This window comes from Mytilus californianus, unplaced genomic scaffold, assembly GCF_021869535.1.
Source record: "Mytilus californianus isolate M0D057914Y unplaced genomic scaffold, xbMytCali1.0.p SCAF_9, whole genome shotgun sequence".
Classification (NCBI taxonomy): domain Eukaryota; kingdom Metazoa; phylum Mollusca; class Bivalvia; order Mytilida; family Mytilidae; genus Mytilus; species Mytilus californianus.
In genome coordinates, this window is record NW_026262745.1 from 94,790,722 (window position 1) to 94,809,143 (window position 18,422).

An 18,422-nucleotide genomic window follows, 5' to 3' on the forward strand; every position below is an offset into this window, starting at 1 on the left:
TACACAGAGTTCTGTATAAACAGGGTTTTAGTTTACTTAGAGTTCTGTATAAACAGGGTTTTGGTTTACACAGAGTTCTGTATAAACAGGGTTTTGCTTTACACAGAGTTCTGTATAAACAGGGTTTTGTTTTACATAGAATTCTGTATAAACAGGGTTTTGGTTAACGTAGAGTTCTGTAAAAACAGGGTTTTGGTTTACACAGAGTTCTGTATAAACAGGGTTTTGGTTTACGTAGAGTTCTGTATAAACAGGGTTTTGGTTTACACAGAGTTTTGTATAAACAGGGTTTTGCTGTACACAGAGTTCTGTATAAACAGGGTTTTGGTTTACGTAGAGTTCTGTATAAAGAGGGTTTTGGTTTACACAGAGTTTTGTATAAACAGGGTTTTACTTTACACAGAGTTCTGTATAAACAGGGATTTGGTTTACACAGAGGTCTGTATAAACAGGGTTTTGGTTTACGTAGAGTTCTGTATAAACAGGGTTTTGGTTTACACAGAGTTCTATATAAACAGGGTTTTGATTTACATAGAGTTCTGTATAAACAGGGTTTTGGTTTACGTAGAGTTCTGTATAAACAGGGTTTTGGTTTACACAGAGTTCTGTATAAACAGGGTTTTGGTTTACGTAGAGTTCTGTATAAACAGGGTTTTGCTTTACACAGAGTTCTGTATAAACAGGGTTTTGGTTTAAGTAGAGTTCTGTATAAACAGGGGTTCGGTTTACACAGAGTTCTGTATAAACAGGGTTTTGCTTTACACAGAGTTCTGTATAAATAGGGTTTTGGTTTACACAGAGTTCTGTATAAACAGGGTTTTGGTTTACATAGAGTTCTGTTTAAACAGGGTTTTGCTTTACACAGAGTTCTGTATAAACAGGGTTTAGGTTTACATAGAGTTCTGTATAAACAGGGTTTTGCTTTACACAGAGTTCTGTATAAACAGGGTTTTGCTTTACACAGAGTTCTATATAAACAGGGTTTTGGTTTACGTAGAGTTCTGAATAGACAGGGTTTTGGTTTACGTAGAGTTCTGTACAAACAGGGTTTTGGTTTACTAAGAGTTCTGTATAAACAGGGTTTTGGTTTACTTAGAGTTCTGTATAAACAGGATTTTGCTTTACACAGAGTTCTGTATAAACAGGGTTTTGGTTTTCATAGAGTTCTGTATAAACAGGGTTTTGGTTTACACAGAGTTCTGTATAAACAGGGTTTTGGTTTACACAGAGTTCTGTATATTAAACAGGGTTTTGGTTTACACAGAGTTCTGTATAAACAGGGTTTGGTTTACACAGAGTTCTGTATAAACAGGGTTTTGCTTTACACAGAGTTCTGTATAAACAGGGTTTTTGTTTATGTAAAGTTGATTTAGTAGTTTTTTTCTAATTTCTTTCAAGGACACACATGGTGACTACAGGTTTTACAGTACATGTATTGTCTTCCTGATATAAGATATACAACACATAAATTGACATATATAGTACAAATGGGAACTTGTAGATCTGTAATGAAATCTATACTAAGGAAGAAATATCGCTTTATTCATCAACATCAGATTCTCTTACAGTTTAAAAATAAGGAGATGTGGTATAATTGCTAATGGGACAACTACACTATCCATCAGAGTTCAAATAAGTGGATGTAAGCAATTATAGGTTACCGTACAACCTTTATCAATGAGAAAAACCCTATACTTGAAAAAATGTCAAACCAATTAAATGAAAAAACTAAGAACCATATCTATAACAAAAAAATTTACGAAAACTATAAATATGGCAGACATGAACCAACGACAACCATTGAGCTACAGGCTCCTGACTTGAGACAGACACATAGAGAATGGTCATATAAATCATGTGGATCTACTCTAAAAGTACAAAAAAAAATATATAGATAAAAAAAAGTATTAATGAAGTTTTTGGCAGAGCAAGGCATTTGCTTCTACCACTTGGTGTACAATGGTGTAACGGTTGTCTATTGGACCATAAACATTTTATCCAATTTGTATGAAGAAAACTTGCATTGTTCAGAAATTGGGTCAGACAGCAAGGTAATCCTTGCACGGCGTAATGAGTATTTTGTCTGCAAATGTAATCCTCCTAGTGTCCCCTGCTCCCTTTGAATTCAAAAGTCCCCATATACATGATATATGACTGGAAGGAGATATTTGTGGTATACGTTGTACACACAGGGTGTCTCAGTACAAATCTCTCATTGTGATGAATTATAACAGTTAATGTTGGTAATTGCGGGGGAAATATCTCCTTGTATACAAAATACATTTAAACCTTATATATATGTACAATCTATCTGCATACATGTGACAGAGCTGTCAAGTCACAACTGGAGATTTGAAAATTTTCAGCTAGAGTTTTAGCTTCATAACTGTGTTCTTTGATTGACAGGTAAAAATTACCTTCATCAGTGACACAAAAATGTGATTAGGGTTGACATTGATGGTAATAAAAAATGGAGACTGACAATTTTTGGGGTTTGATATTTAAAAAAAAAAAATCGGAAGATTTGAATTATTAACAGGAGGGAAGGAAGAGGGCTTAAAAGTCAGGAGATTTTGACTCCCGCAGCCGCTGGAAGAATCCCATGTCTGTATATCATGTATATGAAAGTGTTGTAAATAGCATGTTATTGCCCTAATCACCAGTAGTCATATTGTTTCACATTAAAACACTTGTCACCCATAACAGTGAATTTTGATTGAATCACCTTTCATGTTCTGGTTGTCAGTCTTGATAGAATAATGCAACATAACAATAAAACAATAATAAAATTGACAATAAATCTTAACAAATTGTTTTGTCAATTCAGACTTTCTGCATTCTTGTCAAGAAAGGTATGCTACCCTGTGTTTACTTGTACAAGTTGATTGGGACATTTTTGTATAAGCTGATACATGATACATGTACCCCATATCTATTAAAATTTTCCCATGCAATTTATGGTAAACATATTAAAACAATATGCAATAAATAACAACTACATGTTATAAAAATAAGTCAAGATTGATCACTTCTTATCCAGTTTATGGTTATTTACAAATGTATTATTAGCTAATTCTAAAAAATATTATGACAAAGGGTAAATTCTGGACTGGACAAATGGATTTGCCTGGACTGGAGACTTCTGATAAAACATCATGTCAACTAAAAATGCTACATGATTTTAACATATACATTTTTACAAACTTATAAACCTGGTATCTTAAATAATTTTTTTTGACATGAGTTTTATGTCTTTTGATTATTTTTCAGACAACAGTTCAGATGAACAAACGTCAGAAGGGGATTTATCTGACCCCAGTAGTCCTGAGGATTTAATACCAGGGGCAACAGGACCTATAAATCCATCCGTTGATATCGTTCCATCATCTCCTTCACCAGTAAGTAATATACATGTTACAGGGCCCATAAATCCCTCAGTTGATGTCATACCATCATCTCCTTCACTAGTAAATGATATACATGTTACAGGGCCCATAAATCCCTCACTTGATGTCATACCATCATCTCCTTCACCAGTAAGTAATATACATGTTACAGGGCCCATAATTCCCTCAGTTGATGTCATACCATCATCTCTGTCACCGGTAAGTAATATACATGTAACAGGACCCATGCATAAATTCATCAGTTGATGTCATACCATCATCTCCTTCACCAGTTAGTAATATACATGTAACAGGGCCCATAAATCCCTCAGTTGATGTCGTACCATCATCTCCTACACCAGTAAGTAATATACATATAACAGGACCCATGCTTAAATTCATCAGTTGATGTCATACCATCATCTCCTTCACCAGTAAGTAATATACATGTTACAGGGCCCATAAATCCCTCAGTTGATGTCATACCATCATCTCCGTCACCAGTAAGTAATATACATGTAACAGGGCCCATAAATCCATCAGTTTTAGTCATACCATTGATCTCCTACACCAGTAAGTAATATACATGTAACAGGGCCCATAAATCCCTCAGTTGATGTCATACCATTGATCTCCTACACCAGTAAGTAATATACATGTAACAGGGCCCATAAATCCCTCAGTTGATGTCATACCATCGATCTCCTACACCAGTAAGTAATATTCATGTAACAGGGCCCATAAATCCATCAGTTGATGTCATACCATCATCTCCTACGCCAGTAAGTAATATACATGTAACAGGGCCCATAAATCCCTCAGTTGATGTCATACCATCGATCTCCTACACCAGTAAGTAATATACATGTTACAGGGCCCATAAATCCATCAGTTGATGTCATACCATCATCTCAGTCACCAGTAAGTAATATTCATGTAATAGGCATCATATTAAAGAAAGATAGGTGGAAGATACCAAAGGGATTTTCAAACTCATTAGTCGATGAAAAACTGACACCATGGCAAAAAAAGAAAAACGGTAATGTCAGTCTAGTACAAATTTGGGAAAAAAATAAAGTCATTAATGTATGTGATATTTCCTGCTAGACATCAATCAATCAATCAATCAATCAATCAATCAATCAATCATCAGTCAATCAATCAATCAATCAATCAATCAATCAATCTGTCAATCAATATAAGAAAATATACCTGATTAGAAACATATTGCATTATTTCTCTTAAAATTAAAGAATGCAACTCAAAACCCATATGATTTATGACTTTAAAGGATAGTAAGATGTCAAGGAATATTGACAGAATTTCTTACAATCAGGAAAAGTAACAGGAGGAAGGTTGTTCAATATGCATGTATATTGTTAGGGGAAAATATCATTATTTCTTGAGGAAATTTTTAGAAACCAAATAGGTCTAAGTTGTTTAATTTTGCATTTAAAAACCTTGTATTATTTATCATGTTTACATTAAAACATATTTGAAATGAAATTTTTGAATAGCTTTTATTGTTCTTTATTATATTTATAATAAGTTCATTTTATCCACTATTAAAAACGGAAGGACAATAAAATGTGTCTGTTCTTAGTAGGTGTTTTTTCTCAGTGACTATCTCATTGCAGTATACCCATAGCACCTTTTATTCATATTTCATTATAGATCGGACTTTATGAATAATTGATTTTTGTTTGCTTTTAGTCCAGTGGCAAATATTTCATAGTATTCATGAGAACAAAATGAATCATTAGTCAAAAAGTGGAGATGTCACATCATTATATTAAAGGCTGCAGACATGTTGTCTGACATGTCTGAGTATAGAATACAAACTAAATAAAAGATTGGATTATGTTTCTATTTTTAGGATTTTTCTTTCCTGAAAAAATGATCAATATATACATGAAGAGGCTGATACCACTTTTGAAAATACTTAAATTGACCCAGATTGCACTCAGATAATTTCAATTATTTTTGGTCTGATATCTTAATAACATGAGGAAGTAATTGTTTTAATGTGGTTGAAAGTATGAAAAAGGAGGATATAAAGAAATAGGACAATAAATCTCAAAATAAATCACATAATTACTTTTTAAATTGAAAAAAAAACAAAACAGTTGTGGTAAGAGTTTCCCTACCTACCCTATTTAAATTGAAAAAAAAACAAAACACTTGTGGTAAGAGTTTCCCTACCTACCCTATTTTTGTCTCGCCTGCGACGAAAGTCACGGAAAGCAAGACATAGGGATTGCTTTTCCGGAGACGACGACGGCGACCAGGTTCCTGCGTCAATAATTGTTAAGTTTTCTGCTTAAGTTAGTTTGATAGGAACTACTTGTGATAGATCATTGATATTTACTATGAAGTTGCATTACTATCAAATATCAGTTTGACGACTATTTATGGCCCTGCCCCCTAGGTCATAGTCCAGTAACTTTGAATTTATAAGCAATTTTCAATGTTAAGTTTTCTGCTTAAGTTAGTTTGATAGGATCTACTTGTGATAGATCATTGATATTTAGTATGAATTAGCATTACTATCAGTACATATCAGTTTGACGACTACTTCGAGGCCCTGCTCCCTAAGTCATGGTCCAGTGACCTTGAATTAATAAGCAATTTTCAATGTTAAGTTTTCTGCTTAAGTTAGTTTGATAGGAACTACTGGTGATAGATCATTGATATTTAGTATGAATTAGCATTACTATCAGTACATATCAGTTTGACGACTACTTCGAGGCCCTGCTCCCTAAGTCATGATCCAGTGACTTTGAATTAATAAGCAATTTGTAATGTTAAGTTTTCTGCTAGGAACTACTGGTGATAGATCAATGATATTTTGTATGAAGTTGCATTACTATAGTACATATCAGTTTGACAACTATTTTGAGGCCCTGTCCTATAGGTCATGGTCCAGCAACTTTGAATTAATTAGCAATTTTCAATGTTTAGTTGTCTGCTTAAGTTAGTTTGATAGGTTCTACTTGTGATAGATCAATGATATTTTGTATGAAGTTGAATTACTATCAGTTCATATCAGTTTGATGACTGTTTTTAAGGCCGTGCCCACTAGATAATGGTCCAGCAACAGAATTAATAAACCATGTTGCTGTCCATCAGATTGTCTTTTACTGAATTTTATGCCGACAGGCGAGACATATCTCTGTGTCAACAGTTTATTTATGTCTAAAATGCCTATACCCTTAAGTTTTAATTGACACTTGTTTTACGGAATCATGAGAAAATAACAGGTGTTCAAGCTGGTATCAATCCACAGGGAAGACATGTAACCCTTAATTACCTGAGATATTATTTTTTTTAAATCTTAGGTGTCCTGTTGTTTCTCTTACTCCTTAATATACAAAGGAGGAGATGTACTAAGGATCCTTTTTGGCTTTAAAAATTAAGTAGCACAAAATCAGCTGAAGTAATATTTTACTAAATCACTTATTACTGAATCACCTAGAGTGTATTATTTTATAACAGGGAGGAAATTCCAAGTGTTGTCACCTATAATTACCCTGTTTCACTTTGTTTAGCTCAGTAAAATCAAGGTAAATGTTTTTTTAGGTAAAAATTGAAAAAAGTAACTTTGTCACTGATATTTTTTGTAGAATACAAATTTTATGTATGTATGTAGGTCAACAATTGTATATATAAATATGAATATTGAATATAATACATAAATACAGAGGTGTTTATCCTTCCTATAATCTCATAACAGGATGTTTGTAAATAAAATGTAAAAAATGACAAAATTATTATTTAAAATTTTTTTACATTGCAGAGAAAAGCTAAACAGAAATCTGGTTATTTATGGAAACAAGGAGGGTATGTAAAGTGTTTCTATGGAAACATAATATATTTAATTTTAAGGGAAACCAGTTTTAAAAGTATTTTTATTTGATTGATGTTTGAAACCTTTGTACATTTGTAACCTACATTTAAAATTATCATTCATAATTATTTTGTGTGCCAGGAAGAAGGAACACAAATATTAATGACCTGCAAGGAAATATATGGCAATTGCAATATAAATATATGAGTTTAATTAAGTACAGATATGAGATTAATTAAGTACTAATTGTTTTCTAAATTATATTCTAATAATAATATCCTTAAAAATTTAGGGGGAAAAAGGGGGATTGTCAAATTGATTACCAGTTGACATTTTACCTATATTCTTTAAGATGTGTCAAAGATTATATCTAACACGCAGTATGGCAAGTCTGTTGCTATTAGTCAGCAATAAAGAAAGCAACTTGGGGATGTTTTAAAATTAAACATTGGGGGCATTTGAAGCCCTTTTTTTTATACCTCAATCACCTATGATATAAACTATTTATTTGATTTATAATGCTATCAAAATTCTAAGGAAAATGCAACCACCCAGAATTAGATAATTTGTGTTCATCACATCTCCCCACCACGACTGATTTCGGAACACCCTTATTCACTTACCTGTTTTTTTTTACCTGCAAATATGAAATTATCACATTGATCAAATGTTGCAAAATGCATTCATATTTTTTTCTAGAAATGGATTATAAAAAAGTAAGTGAGGTATTAGAAAATGTTGAGATATGAAACAAAATGGCATTCTATGGGTAGACAAATAAAGTTTAAAAAGTTTGGACCATTTTTTTTTCCAATAATCTGAGGCAAACCATCACTTATAAAATGATTGGTACCTCATGTAGAAGTTTAAAAATTTGTTCGTTGAAAATGAATATCTATCAATGGGATCTGGAGACTTATAAATGTTGAAGTAATCAGGTTGTCTGTTTGTCTGTCACAAATTGTGTCTACTCTGTACATAAGATAGTAGAGGATAGATGATAAAGTCAATTTTTGATAATTTATATAATTATTCACCACAGCAAGAAGTTGTGTTTCAAACAAGGTTGAAATCCTTAGATTGAAGGTCAAGGTCACAAATAATGTTTTACAGTGCAGATTGTATGTGAAAAAAAAACATGTTAGCCTTGTACCTCAAGTACCACTTGATTTAATTGGTGATATTTTGTATGGTTGTTTACCATTAATAGTAAATGTGTCACAAATATGATTAGAATCTGTTGTGTTTGATAAAACATACATGGAACCCAAGAAGGCACTTTGAAAATGTAGTAGCCATTCATTTTTTGCAATTTTGGAGACCTTCTATATCTGTATCCAATGAATTTCTGCCAATATAGGAACACCTCCGTATTTTGAGTAAAGGATAAAATAATTCCAACACTCCTATAGTCTATGAATTCCTCCATCAATATATTTACACTTCAAATAATATGCACACAGTTCACATTTTCAAATCAAATACTTATTTATGTAACAGGTAAGAAGTGTCTGTTAACTATTTGAATAAAAAAACTTAGGCGATCTGCAAACATTCTATGCGACCTATCTATTTAACTTAAATTTTAAACTTATACAGCATAATATTTTACATCCAGATATATGGCAAATTCAAAGTGCCTTCCCTGGGTTCATAAAAAATAAGGAGGTGTATGATTGCCAATGAGAAAACTATCTACCAGATACAAATGACATAGATGTAAGTGACTATATATAGTCCACCATAAGGCCTTCAACTTTCACTTTCATGTATGTTGGCCTTCAACTTTCACTTTCATGTATGTTGGCCTTCAACTTTCACTTTCATGTATGTTGGCCTTCAACTTTCACTTTCATGTATGTTGGCCTTCAACTTTCACTTTCATGTATGTTTTCATGGAACAGCTCTTATTAATTTAACATTGGAATCAAATAGTCTGATTGATAAATAATGCTGAACTGAGTTGTTTGGTTTAGGTATTTTGAGCTTATAATTGTCATGTATCTAAAGTAAAGATTTCTATCTGAAATTGAAGTAAAAAAGGGGAACCTAAAACTTTCCCTTGAAGTGAAAGCCTCTATAGGTTGATTTACATAATCTTTAAAATGAAATTGAGAATGGAAATGGGGAATGTGTCAAAGAGACAACAACCCGACCAAAGAGCAGAAAACATTGAAAATTTATTTAGTGAATTAGATAAAAAAGATATTGTTATCTTTCAGAGTGAAAGCAAATCGAGGTTGGAGAAGACGCTGGGTTGTGTTTGACGGAAAGACACTCAGATATTACCCTAATCATAAGGTAAAGAATCATGGAAGGAGGGATACTATTGATATTTGACGAGGCCCCTCATGGGTGGTGTCCAAGTAATCACATAATCACAATATTTTGCCAATATAATCACATAGTCATTAATTTTTTTTTTAAGCAAGATAATCAAATAATCAAAAATACAGTCCTAGATTATCAAATAATCAAATAATCATGAAATATTTGGTCTGGTACTCAAATAATCACTATAAAAACAGCCAAGTAATCACATAATCAAAAACCCCATGAGGAGGCACATAAGTTTATAAATAAAAAGAAGAAGATGTGGTATGATTGACAATGAGACACTCTCCACCAGAGAACAAATGACATAGAAGTTAACAACTATAGTTACCACATAGCAAGCTACCAAAGTCACAGAAATGACAAATGCAAAACAAGTCAATCAAAAAAAGAAACGCCTTGATTTATGTACAAAACAATAAACGAAAAAACAAATATGATATAAGTCAAGTTTTTTATTTAGTGTATAATTAAAAGTTGATACTAAAAAGTCTAAAATATGATTTTATTTCAACATTAAATTATGATTAGATTTTTTTTTTAAATTTTCCCGAAACATTATTTCAGAGTAAAGGCCGTCCATATATTAATCAATCTTTGAAGTCTAGTTTCTATTTACTTCAATCACAAATGTTTGGACTCCTGTCGATGTAAAGCTTGACATATAGTATGGACATTTGACTAATGTTGAAGACTGTATATTGCAGACCTTAAGATGTCTTATTTTCTTTGTATTGTTAGGTTACTGTTTCATTGACATGTACCCTACATGTATATCTCTTATTTACATTTAAGTTTGTGTTCGTAATATAAGAATAAAACAAATATTAGCAAGCAATGATAATGTAACAAACTTTCGTTTTTAGATGCAACATATTTAAAGGATTGATATTTGAGTGAGGATCAGTTATGGGTTATACCATAGTCACTCCTTGATAGATGATTTTTATGTACCGGTATATTTATGAAGCCTTATTTTTTTTTTTTTTCAGTCACAGATATCTAAGAGAATAATTCCACTTGCTTGTATGAACAGAGTTGAAGTTTGTGTTAAGGTAAGAAGACAAATTATATATCTTACATAGTCTATCCAAATTTATTTTTGCAATTATTTGGCTCGTCTATCCAAATTTATTTTTGAAAGAATTCCGCTGGTCTATCCAAATTTATTTTTGCAAAGAATTCCGCTCGTCTATCCAAATTTATTTTTGCAAAGAATTCCGCTAGTCTATCCAAATTTATTATTGCAAAGAATTCCACTCAAGCCAGTGCTAGGAGGGGACATCTTAAACTTGCAGGAAGACGAGAGATTTTTTTTTGGTTTTTCTTGTCTCCGTGTTGAAGGCCTCACTGTGACTTTGAGATGAAGAACAGCAATAAAAATGCTGTTCCTTTGCTTTTTGTGTGTTTTTTTGCTGTGCATGTACTGATTTTGTGTCATGGATGGATACCCCATATCTTTTGTTTTTCTATTGATTTGTGTTTTCACTCTTGCAGGCTTTGAACATTTTTGTTTAGTGAAAATAGTGTTAAAAAATGTATTTTATTTGCATTAAAAGTGACAACTACCTGTAAGTGCCTTGAGCCGGTGGAGCATGACTGCTTCCTGGTTTTTGTGCAATTTTGATAAACATTGAAAGCTCAGCTTGACTTTCCCTATCACTGCAGTTAAAAACACTTTTAATAATATAATAACATTCTTCAGCATTTAATCTTACAATTTTTGTTAGAAAAAATATAAAAAAAATGTCAGTAATAAACAATCCAATGGGTATACCAATGTTACAGAATAATCCACCAGGGGTTTCAAATTTTGTTATGGTCAATAGTCCTGGATTCTTGATGCTTTTGTCACACCTGTGACGAAAATCACAGTATGTGAGACATAGGATTTTTATCTGGCGGTGGCGGCATAAACTATTTGTATAAAGCTTTATATTTCAGAAGGTCGAAGATCTGGATGCTTCATACCTTGAATGAAGATACCTTATGTTACAAAGTTTCCGTCTGTCATATGTCCATTGTCCTTGACCTCATTTCCATGGTGCAGCGACTTCTTGGAAAAAACTATAAATCTTGTCATATGAATTTCTCACTTGAGTAGTAAGATAACTATGTTTGGTATATGGGTTCCTTGCAATGTCTACATGTTTGTCAGACAGGGTTCACCTGACCACGCCCTTATTTCATGGATCAGTGATAAAGGTTAAAGTTACATGATTAGGTAGGTCAACTATGTGTGGTGTAAGGAATGATTGTAAGGGTACATGCCAGTCTGGTAGCCTTCATGCTTCTTTTGTCTATGTTTAGATTTTATACGACGGCTAACAAATTTTGGGGTCGTATAATGCTATCACGTCGGTGTCGGCGTCTGAAGACATTTGGTTTCCGGACAATAACTTTAGTTTATGTGTATGGATCTCTATGAAATTTAATCAAAAGGTTCAATACCACAAAAGGAAGGTTGGGATTGTTTTTGGGGGTGATGGTTCCAACCGTTTAGGAATTAGGGGCCCAAAAGGGGCCAAAAACAAGCATTTTTCTAGTTTCAGGACAATAACTTGTGTATAAGTATTGTGATTGCTCTGAAATTGTACTGCAAGGGGGTCAATTTTTTTCATTAAGATTTAAGAAATTGTCAATTTTCCAAAGAAAAAATTGGGGGTTACAATTTATTTTGCTAATTCTTTGTATATAGTCTGAAAACAGATTTACTTAGTATTGCGCAACAGCACAGTGTATTGCACAAAAGCAAGAAATCTTCAATTGAATATAAATTCTAATCATATAACCAATTTCAAGTTCTTTGACTACATTTATTCTGTGTCGGAAACCTATAATGTGTCAAATATTAAATTACATTCCAATTCAGACCTGTATCAAGCTTGAATATTGTGTCCATTTTTGCCTCAACTGTTCAGGGTTGGACCTCTGCAGTCGTATACAGCTGCGCTAGGCGAAGCAGTTTATTGTGTTTTGGTCTGTTTTTCAAATACTATAAGGAATAGGTCAATTTTATTTGGTGTATGAACTATCAACATAAAATCAGTCATGGTTAGTAAAACATGGCGAGTCATTTCAGTTTGTGCACTCTTGTGTGTCTTTCTTGGCCTCCTTGTTAAAAAAATGTGTAACATCTTTGATTGCATATAGGACATATAATTACATTCTACTCGTGTTTTAAGCTAAAGATATTTGTCTGGACAAACACCTGACATTTTTTCTACTTAACATTTACATGTAATAGTCTTCAGATCTCATACTTAAATTTTTATGCTTTTTATGGACCAACTTTATTTTAGCACTAACTTTCCTTTAGGTAACCAAAATCATGCAGTTTGGAATGGTAAATTATTCTAATGAGCATGATTTTAAGTACAATGTACTGTAAACAAAATGATTTTGTGAGCGATTTATTTAGGCAACTTTACAATTTAAAAAAAAAAAGGAAAGGAAATACAAAATTTTTTTTTTAATATGTCAAACTTTGAACTTTTATATGGATACACCTAGATCAAGGAAGGTGGAAAATTGTAATAAATAAATCGTCACAAAATCAATGAGAAAGGTCTAGAAACTTAGTTTGTTTACAGTATTGCCTGCTCTGAGAACACTGTAATAGGGTTATTTTTCTGACAATAAAAATTTTGTTCTATAAAGCTCAATCAATTCAAATTTCTTAAAAGAGTTTCAGAATCTTTGATGTCTTAAGTATGCCCTATCACATTTCTACATCATATATTTCAGAATGTCTAAATGGGTCCATTTCTTGGAGGATTTTAACATGACAGGTCACTTATGAAAATTGTAGATGTTCTCTGAAATTCTATCTAAAATGCTATCACTTTTGTTGTATACTAAAGAATATAAACTTTTATGAATGTATAATTGAATTAAAAGATTCATAACACCCAATTTGACGAAATAAAAATGTGGAATATGCAGGTATTATGAAAATTGAAAGTAATGTTGTAGATATGCACGACTGGGGATTCATTATTATTTGTTGGCGGCCAATTTTTAGTAGATTTCCTTGGTAAACATCAACCATGATTTTAAATGTTCAATGAGGTACAAATTTTCTAAAGGCTTGTATGCAGACTTTGGCAGAACCATCAAATCAACTATCAATAAAATTACAATTTTTCCCTAATCCATGGATTTTATTGGTGCACACAAAAAGAAATGACTCCACAATATATCTGAAAGAAATGGAGTAAAAACGAACATCTTAAGTTCACTGCATGGTCTTCACTTTATTTCTATTAGTTCACAGTAGATATGTATGAGACCGCATGATTACTGCAGAATGTTTTTTACCATACTCAATTCGGTCAAACTTTTATTCAAGGATGACGATATTCACTTATTTCAATTTTCTTTATGGACATTTGAACAAATACAGTTATTTTTCTATGCAAAGTTCAGTAAAAATTTGCATCACTTACAGTGTTATTGTAGTATATATATATTTAGAGTAATTATGAATATAATATGTGTTTTCAGCCATGTATCACCTTCACTGGTGATCCAATGGATGGATCTGTCGTAGAGTTGTCACTTGTTTCAACGTACTTATATATAAATATAGATATAAAGGAAAATCAGGGGGGTGGGGGGGGTTTATGATTGCCAATGAGACAACTATTCACCAGAGGTCAAATGACAAAGATATAAGCAATTATATAAATATATGAATATGTATGTCAAAGATAACAAGCCTGTCAACTTGAATAGAAAAGATTGAGTTGACTAAGGCCAAATAAAAAGGAAGAACATAATGGGTTTATGTTGTTCCAGTTGTTTGAACAATAATTTAATCCCTTTTTTTTTAAATTTTGGATTAGCACTTCAGTAATTCTATCAAGATACTATTATATAGAAATGAAATCTGAAAAAATTTGGGACCAATCGTAGCAGTTTTATATTCCTTGCTTACAGCAAATTTTATAGCCTTAAGTTTTTTATTTGACAAATTTGATATCTTTTACAGGATAAAAACGCAGACCGGTTCAAGTTCAACCTGATCAACCAGAACAGGACATTCTTGTTTGCAGCAGAAACATTGAGTAAGATAGGATTACTGTTTAAGGAAGTTCGCTACTCTGTTTCAAAGTAACAAGTTTTTTTAAAAGACTGTTTTAGATTGAAAGCATATATACCGGTAATTAATGAAACAAAAAGAGCAGAAAAAATTGAAGAGAAGAAATCTTGTGAGAGTGTGATATGAAATGAATAAAGAAATTAAGTAGTATTTTACTATAGAATCAAGAAAGCAGTTACTTTTTTTTTTGTTTTTACAAAAAAAAACCAAGGAAATACTCAATAAATTTGAAGTTTAAAAATTTGATGTGATATGAAATAGATAACCTTAAAAGAGGGACAGATGGACCTTTTTCAGAATGTTGGGATTAGGTCTTTTTTTTTGCAGGAATTCAGGATTCACACTTATCAAGTCTTGGGAAGTAATGATTTATTTTTCAGGATCTGGGAAATGTACTTTCATCCTTTCAGGATTTCTGAATTAAGTTTTTTTTTTCAAGACTTCAGGATGACATATTTCCTAACCCCTCAATTTAAAACATGTCCGTTGATGATTGTGTTGTGTCAATAACAAATTTTTAATCCTACTTATGAATCTGATAGACAATTCCTTATTTCTTTGTTTATCCTTAGAGGTTTGATAAAAGAAAGAAAAAATTGATATATGATGATAAAATATAAATTCGGTGAATTGAATCTTCCATAAACAAGAAATTCAGAAATCTATGGAAATTTGACACAATGAATATTCTGTACTAACTAAATAACTGTGAAAACTGATTGACTGAAACAAAATCTGCAGTCCTGGAGAGGTTTGGTTTTGACAGTTTTCACTGTTGCGAAAGAAAAAGTTCAAATTATTTTGTGGTTTCAATGATTTAGTTGAGTTTGATCATTTTCAGTAGAATAATCACGTTTTGAATTAATTAAGGTTTGTAAATCAAGGTTAATAATTATTATATTTTTTAATTTTAGATGAATGTACTCTATGGGCCAACACATTAATGGAAGCTATAATTAACTATGAGGTAAGTTATAAAATATAATGTATTTTATGGGCCAACACATTAATGGAAGCTATAATTAACTATGAGGTAAGTGATATAATATAATGTACTGTATGGACCAACACATTAATGGAAGCTATAATTAACTATGAGGTAAGTGATATAATATAATGTACTCTATAGACCAACACATTAATGGAAGCTATAATTAACTATGAGGTAAGTGATATAATATAATGTATTCTATGGGCCAACACATTAATGGAAGCTATAATTAACTATGAGGTAAGTGATATAATATAATGTACTGTATGGACCAACACATTAATGGAAGCTATAATTAACTATGAGGTAAGTGATAAAATATAATGTATTCTATGGGCCAACACATTAATGGAAGCTATAATTAACTATGAGGTAAGTGATATAATATAATGTATTCTATGGGCCAACACATTAATGGAAGTTATAATTAACTATGAGGTAAGTGATATAATATAATGTATTCTATGGGCCAACACATTAATGGAAGTTATAATTAACTATGAGGTAAGTGATATAATATATTATTATACTTCATGTCAAAATGCTAGATTTTGATTGGTTAATAGAAAGTAGATAATTTACTCTATCCCAATGCAAATACTCTATTCCCCTTCACAGAGAAGATTGATCAATTGTGCATTTTATAAGATACGGATGGTTGTTATGTCCAAGACATCATAGTTTATTATATTCAGTTTGAATATTTTCTCGGGGTAACAATCTGCTCTATCACCCTCTCAGCTATGTATTATTTATATAATATACATAGTTATGTTTTATACTCTTTTTATTGTGGTGTTAGGCAGCCATATGCCATCATTGGATAAGCTGAAAATAATTATTTACTTAATTTGTTGAAAAACTCAATTGTGCCAGAAACTTGCACAAAAAAAAGTTCCTTGTTTGATATGTACTGTAACTTATATGTTATTCTTTTAAGAATTTGATCTGAATATAATATCTGTAGAGAAACTTGATAGAGTTGATTATGTAATAGATTGTACATACATTTGGTATGAGTGTTCATGATTAAGGTAAATCCAGAAAAAGAGCTTCGAATGCAGGAAGTCTTTAAAGTATTATTTTCATTTTGTATCAATGTTAAAGAAGATTCTTTAAATGACTTTGAAATTATCTACAGTATCCCGATGACAAAAAACTTTTCCATTGTGTACCAAATTAAGTTTGCATTAGTTAAGACTAAGAATCAATATTTAGTTTCATTACCCCCGTATACATTTATTTTGCAATGCTGTTTCAACATTTTGTAGACATACAAGACTTGTATCCTTCTTGTGTTATGTCCCATTAAAATTTATTTTGTTATAGAAGAAATAATTTATTCAAATATTTATTTCCAGAAACCAAAGAATGGTGAGCCAGAAGGTGGACAAATGTTTGATCCTGATAAAATGGTCAGTTTTCCAATTGTAAATTTTCCTTTTTTCATACTTTTTGGAATGTACATCTTAATCTTATCAATGTGTCAATCAAATGGTCAGTCTTCCAATTGTAAATTTTCCTTTTTTTATACCGTTAGGAATGTAGATCTTAATTTATTCAATATGACAATGAAATGTTAAGTTTTCCAGTTGTAAATATTCCTTATTTTATTCTGTTAGGAATATATGTCTTAATCTATTCAATATGACAATTAATTTGTAAGTTTTCCAATTGTAAATTTTCCTTATTCTATACCATTGGAAATGTAGATCTTAATCTATTTTTATATGACAATTAAATTGTAAGTATTTCAATTGTAAATTTCCTTATTTTACAAATGAATATCAATGGGAAAGTAGATTCTAATCAAATTAGGGACTATTATCATCATAACCAATTGTATGTTTCCTTCCCTGTCATAGTAAGGAACCATATCATTGTTAAATGGTAAGCAATCCGTGTTATATACTATATGAGGGTCTTGATTTGAGAAAAAAAATATATCAGTCAAGCACCATGAAAATTATAACACAGAAAGATCTAAAGTAAATTTGAGAAAATATTGATAATCTTGAAACACCATATCAAAGTGTATATATTTTTTTTTAAATAAATGAAATATTATTTTTCAAATCAAAACATTATGTTTTAGGGTTTTATTAAATTTGAGAGGAAAGGAGAACTGTTTGTAGCAATAAAAGCAGGAAAACTATGTTACTATGATTCACATCAGGTTAGTAACATCGTAACTAAATTTGTGCCAGTAAAATGACTGATTAATGTCACTTGTGTTTTATAGTACTAGGCAGTCATTGCCTAGATAAAAAATTCGTAAGGGTTCCGCGGAACCCAGTGTTTCGCCTACTTTTTCTGTTAATCGCAGGCTCAACAAAAATGAGGAAGTAAATCAATAAAAATAGTACAAATCCAAAATAGTATAAGAAAGTTATTAAAATTTTAAAAACTTTAACCACAGAGTGAATGTGTTGTTTCCTGGCAGAAAATCTAAGTCCATTTAAAAGTAAAATACGGAAAAAGTGGATTTATTTTTTTACAAAATTTCCTTCTAGATACTAGCTTTTGATCATAAACAAGCTTCTGTCCAAGTTTGGTACAAATCCAGGACAGTTTAAGAACGTTATTAAAATTTTAAAAACTTTAACCACAGAGTGAATGTGTTGTTTCCTGGCAGAAAATCTTAAGTCCATTCAAAAGTAAAATAAGGAAAAAATGGATTTATTTTTTTACAAAATTTACTTCTGGATACTATCTTATGATCATAAACAAGCTTCTGTCCAAGTTTGGTACAAACCCAGG

The 18,422-nt window shown here is 31.4% G+C and overlaps 1 protein-coding gene across 8 annotated transcripts in view; it reads left to right on the forward strand.

Moving 5' to 3' along the window:
* Positions 1 to 18,422, forward strand: part of LOC127716064 (arf-GAP with Rho-GAP domain, ANK repeat and PH domain-containing protein 1-like) — a 118,025-nt gene that overhangs the window by 19,220 nt on the left and 80,383 nt on the right. For all 8 annotated transcript variants that reach the window (XM_052222154.1, XM_052222148.1, XM_052222153.1 and 5 more), the window contains 8 exons: positions 3,271 to 3,398; positions 7,183 to 7,226; positions 9,456 to 9,534; positions 10,560 to 10,622; positions 14,561 to 14,636; positions 15,586 to 15,638; positions 17,024 to 17,077; positions 17,758 to 17,838. In XM_052222154.1, the coding sequence (XP_052078114.1) occupies positions 3,271 to 3,398; positions 7,183 to 7,226; positions 9,456 to 9,534; positions 10,560 to 10,622; positions 14,561 to 14,636; positions 15,586 to 15,638; positions 17,024 to 17,077; positions 17,758 to 17,838 (578 nt within the window). The remainder of the gene's footprint in view (positions 1 to 3,270; positions 3,399 to 7,182; positions 7,227 to 9,455; positions 9,535 to 10,559; positions 10,623 to 14,560; positions 14,637 to 15,585; positions 15,639 to 17,023; positions 17,078 to 17,757; positions 17,839 to 18,422) is intronic.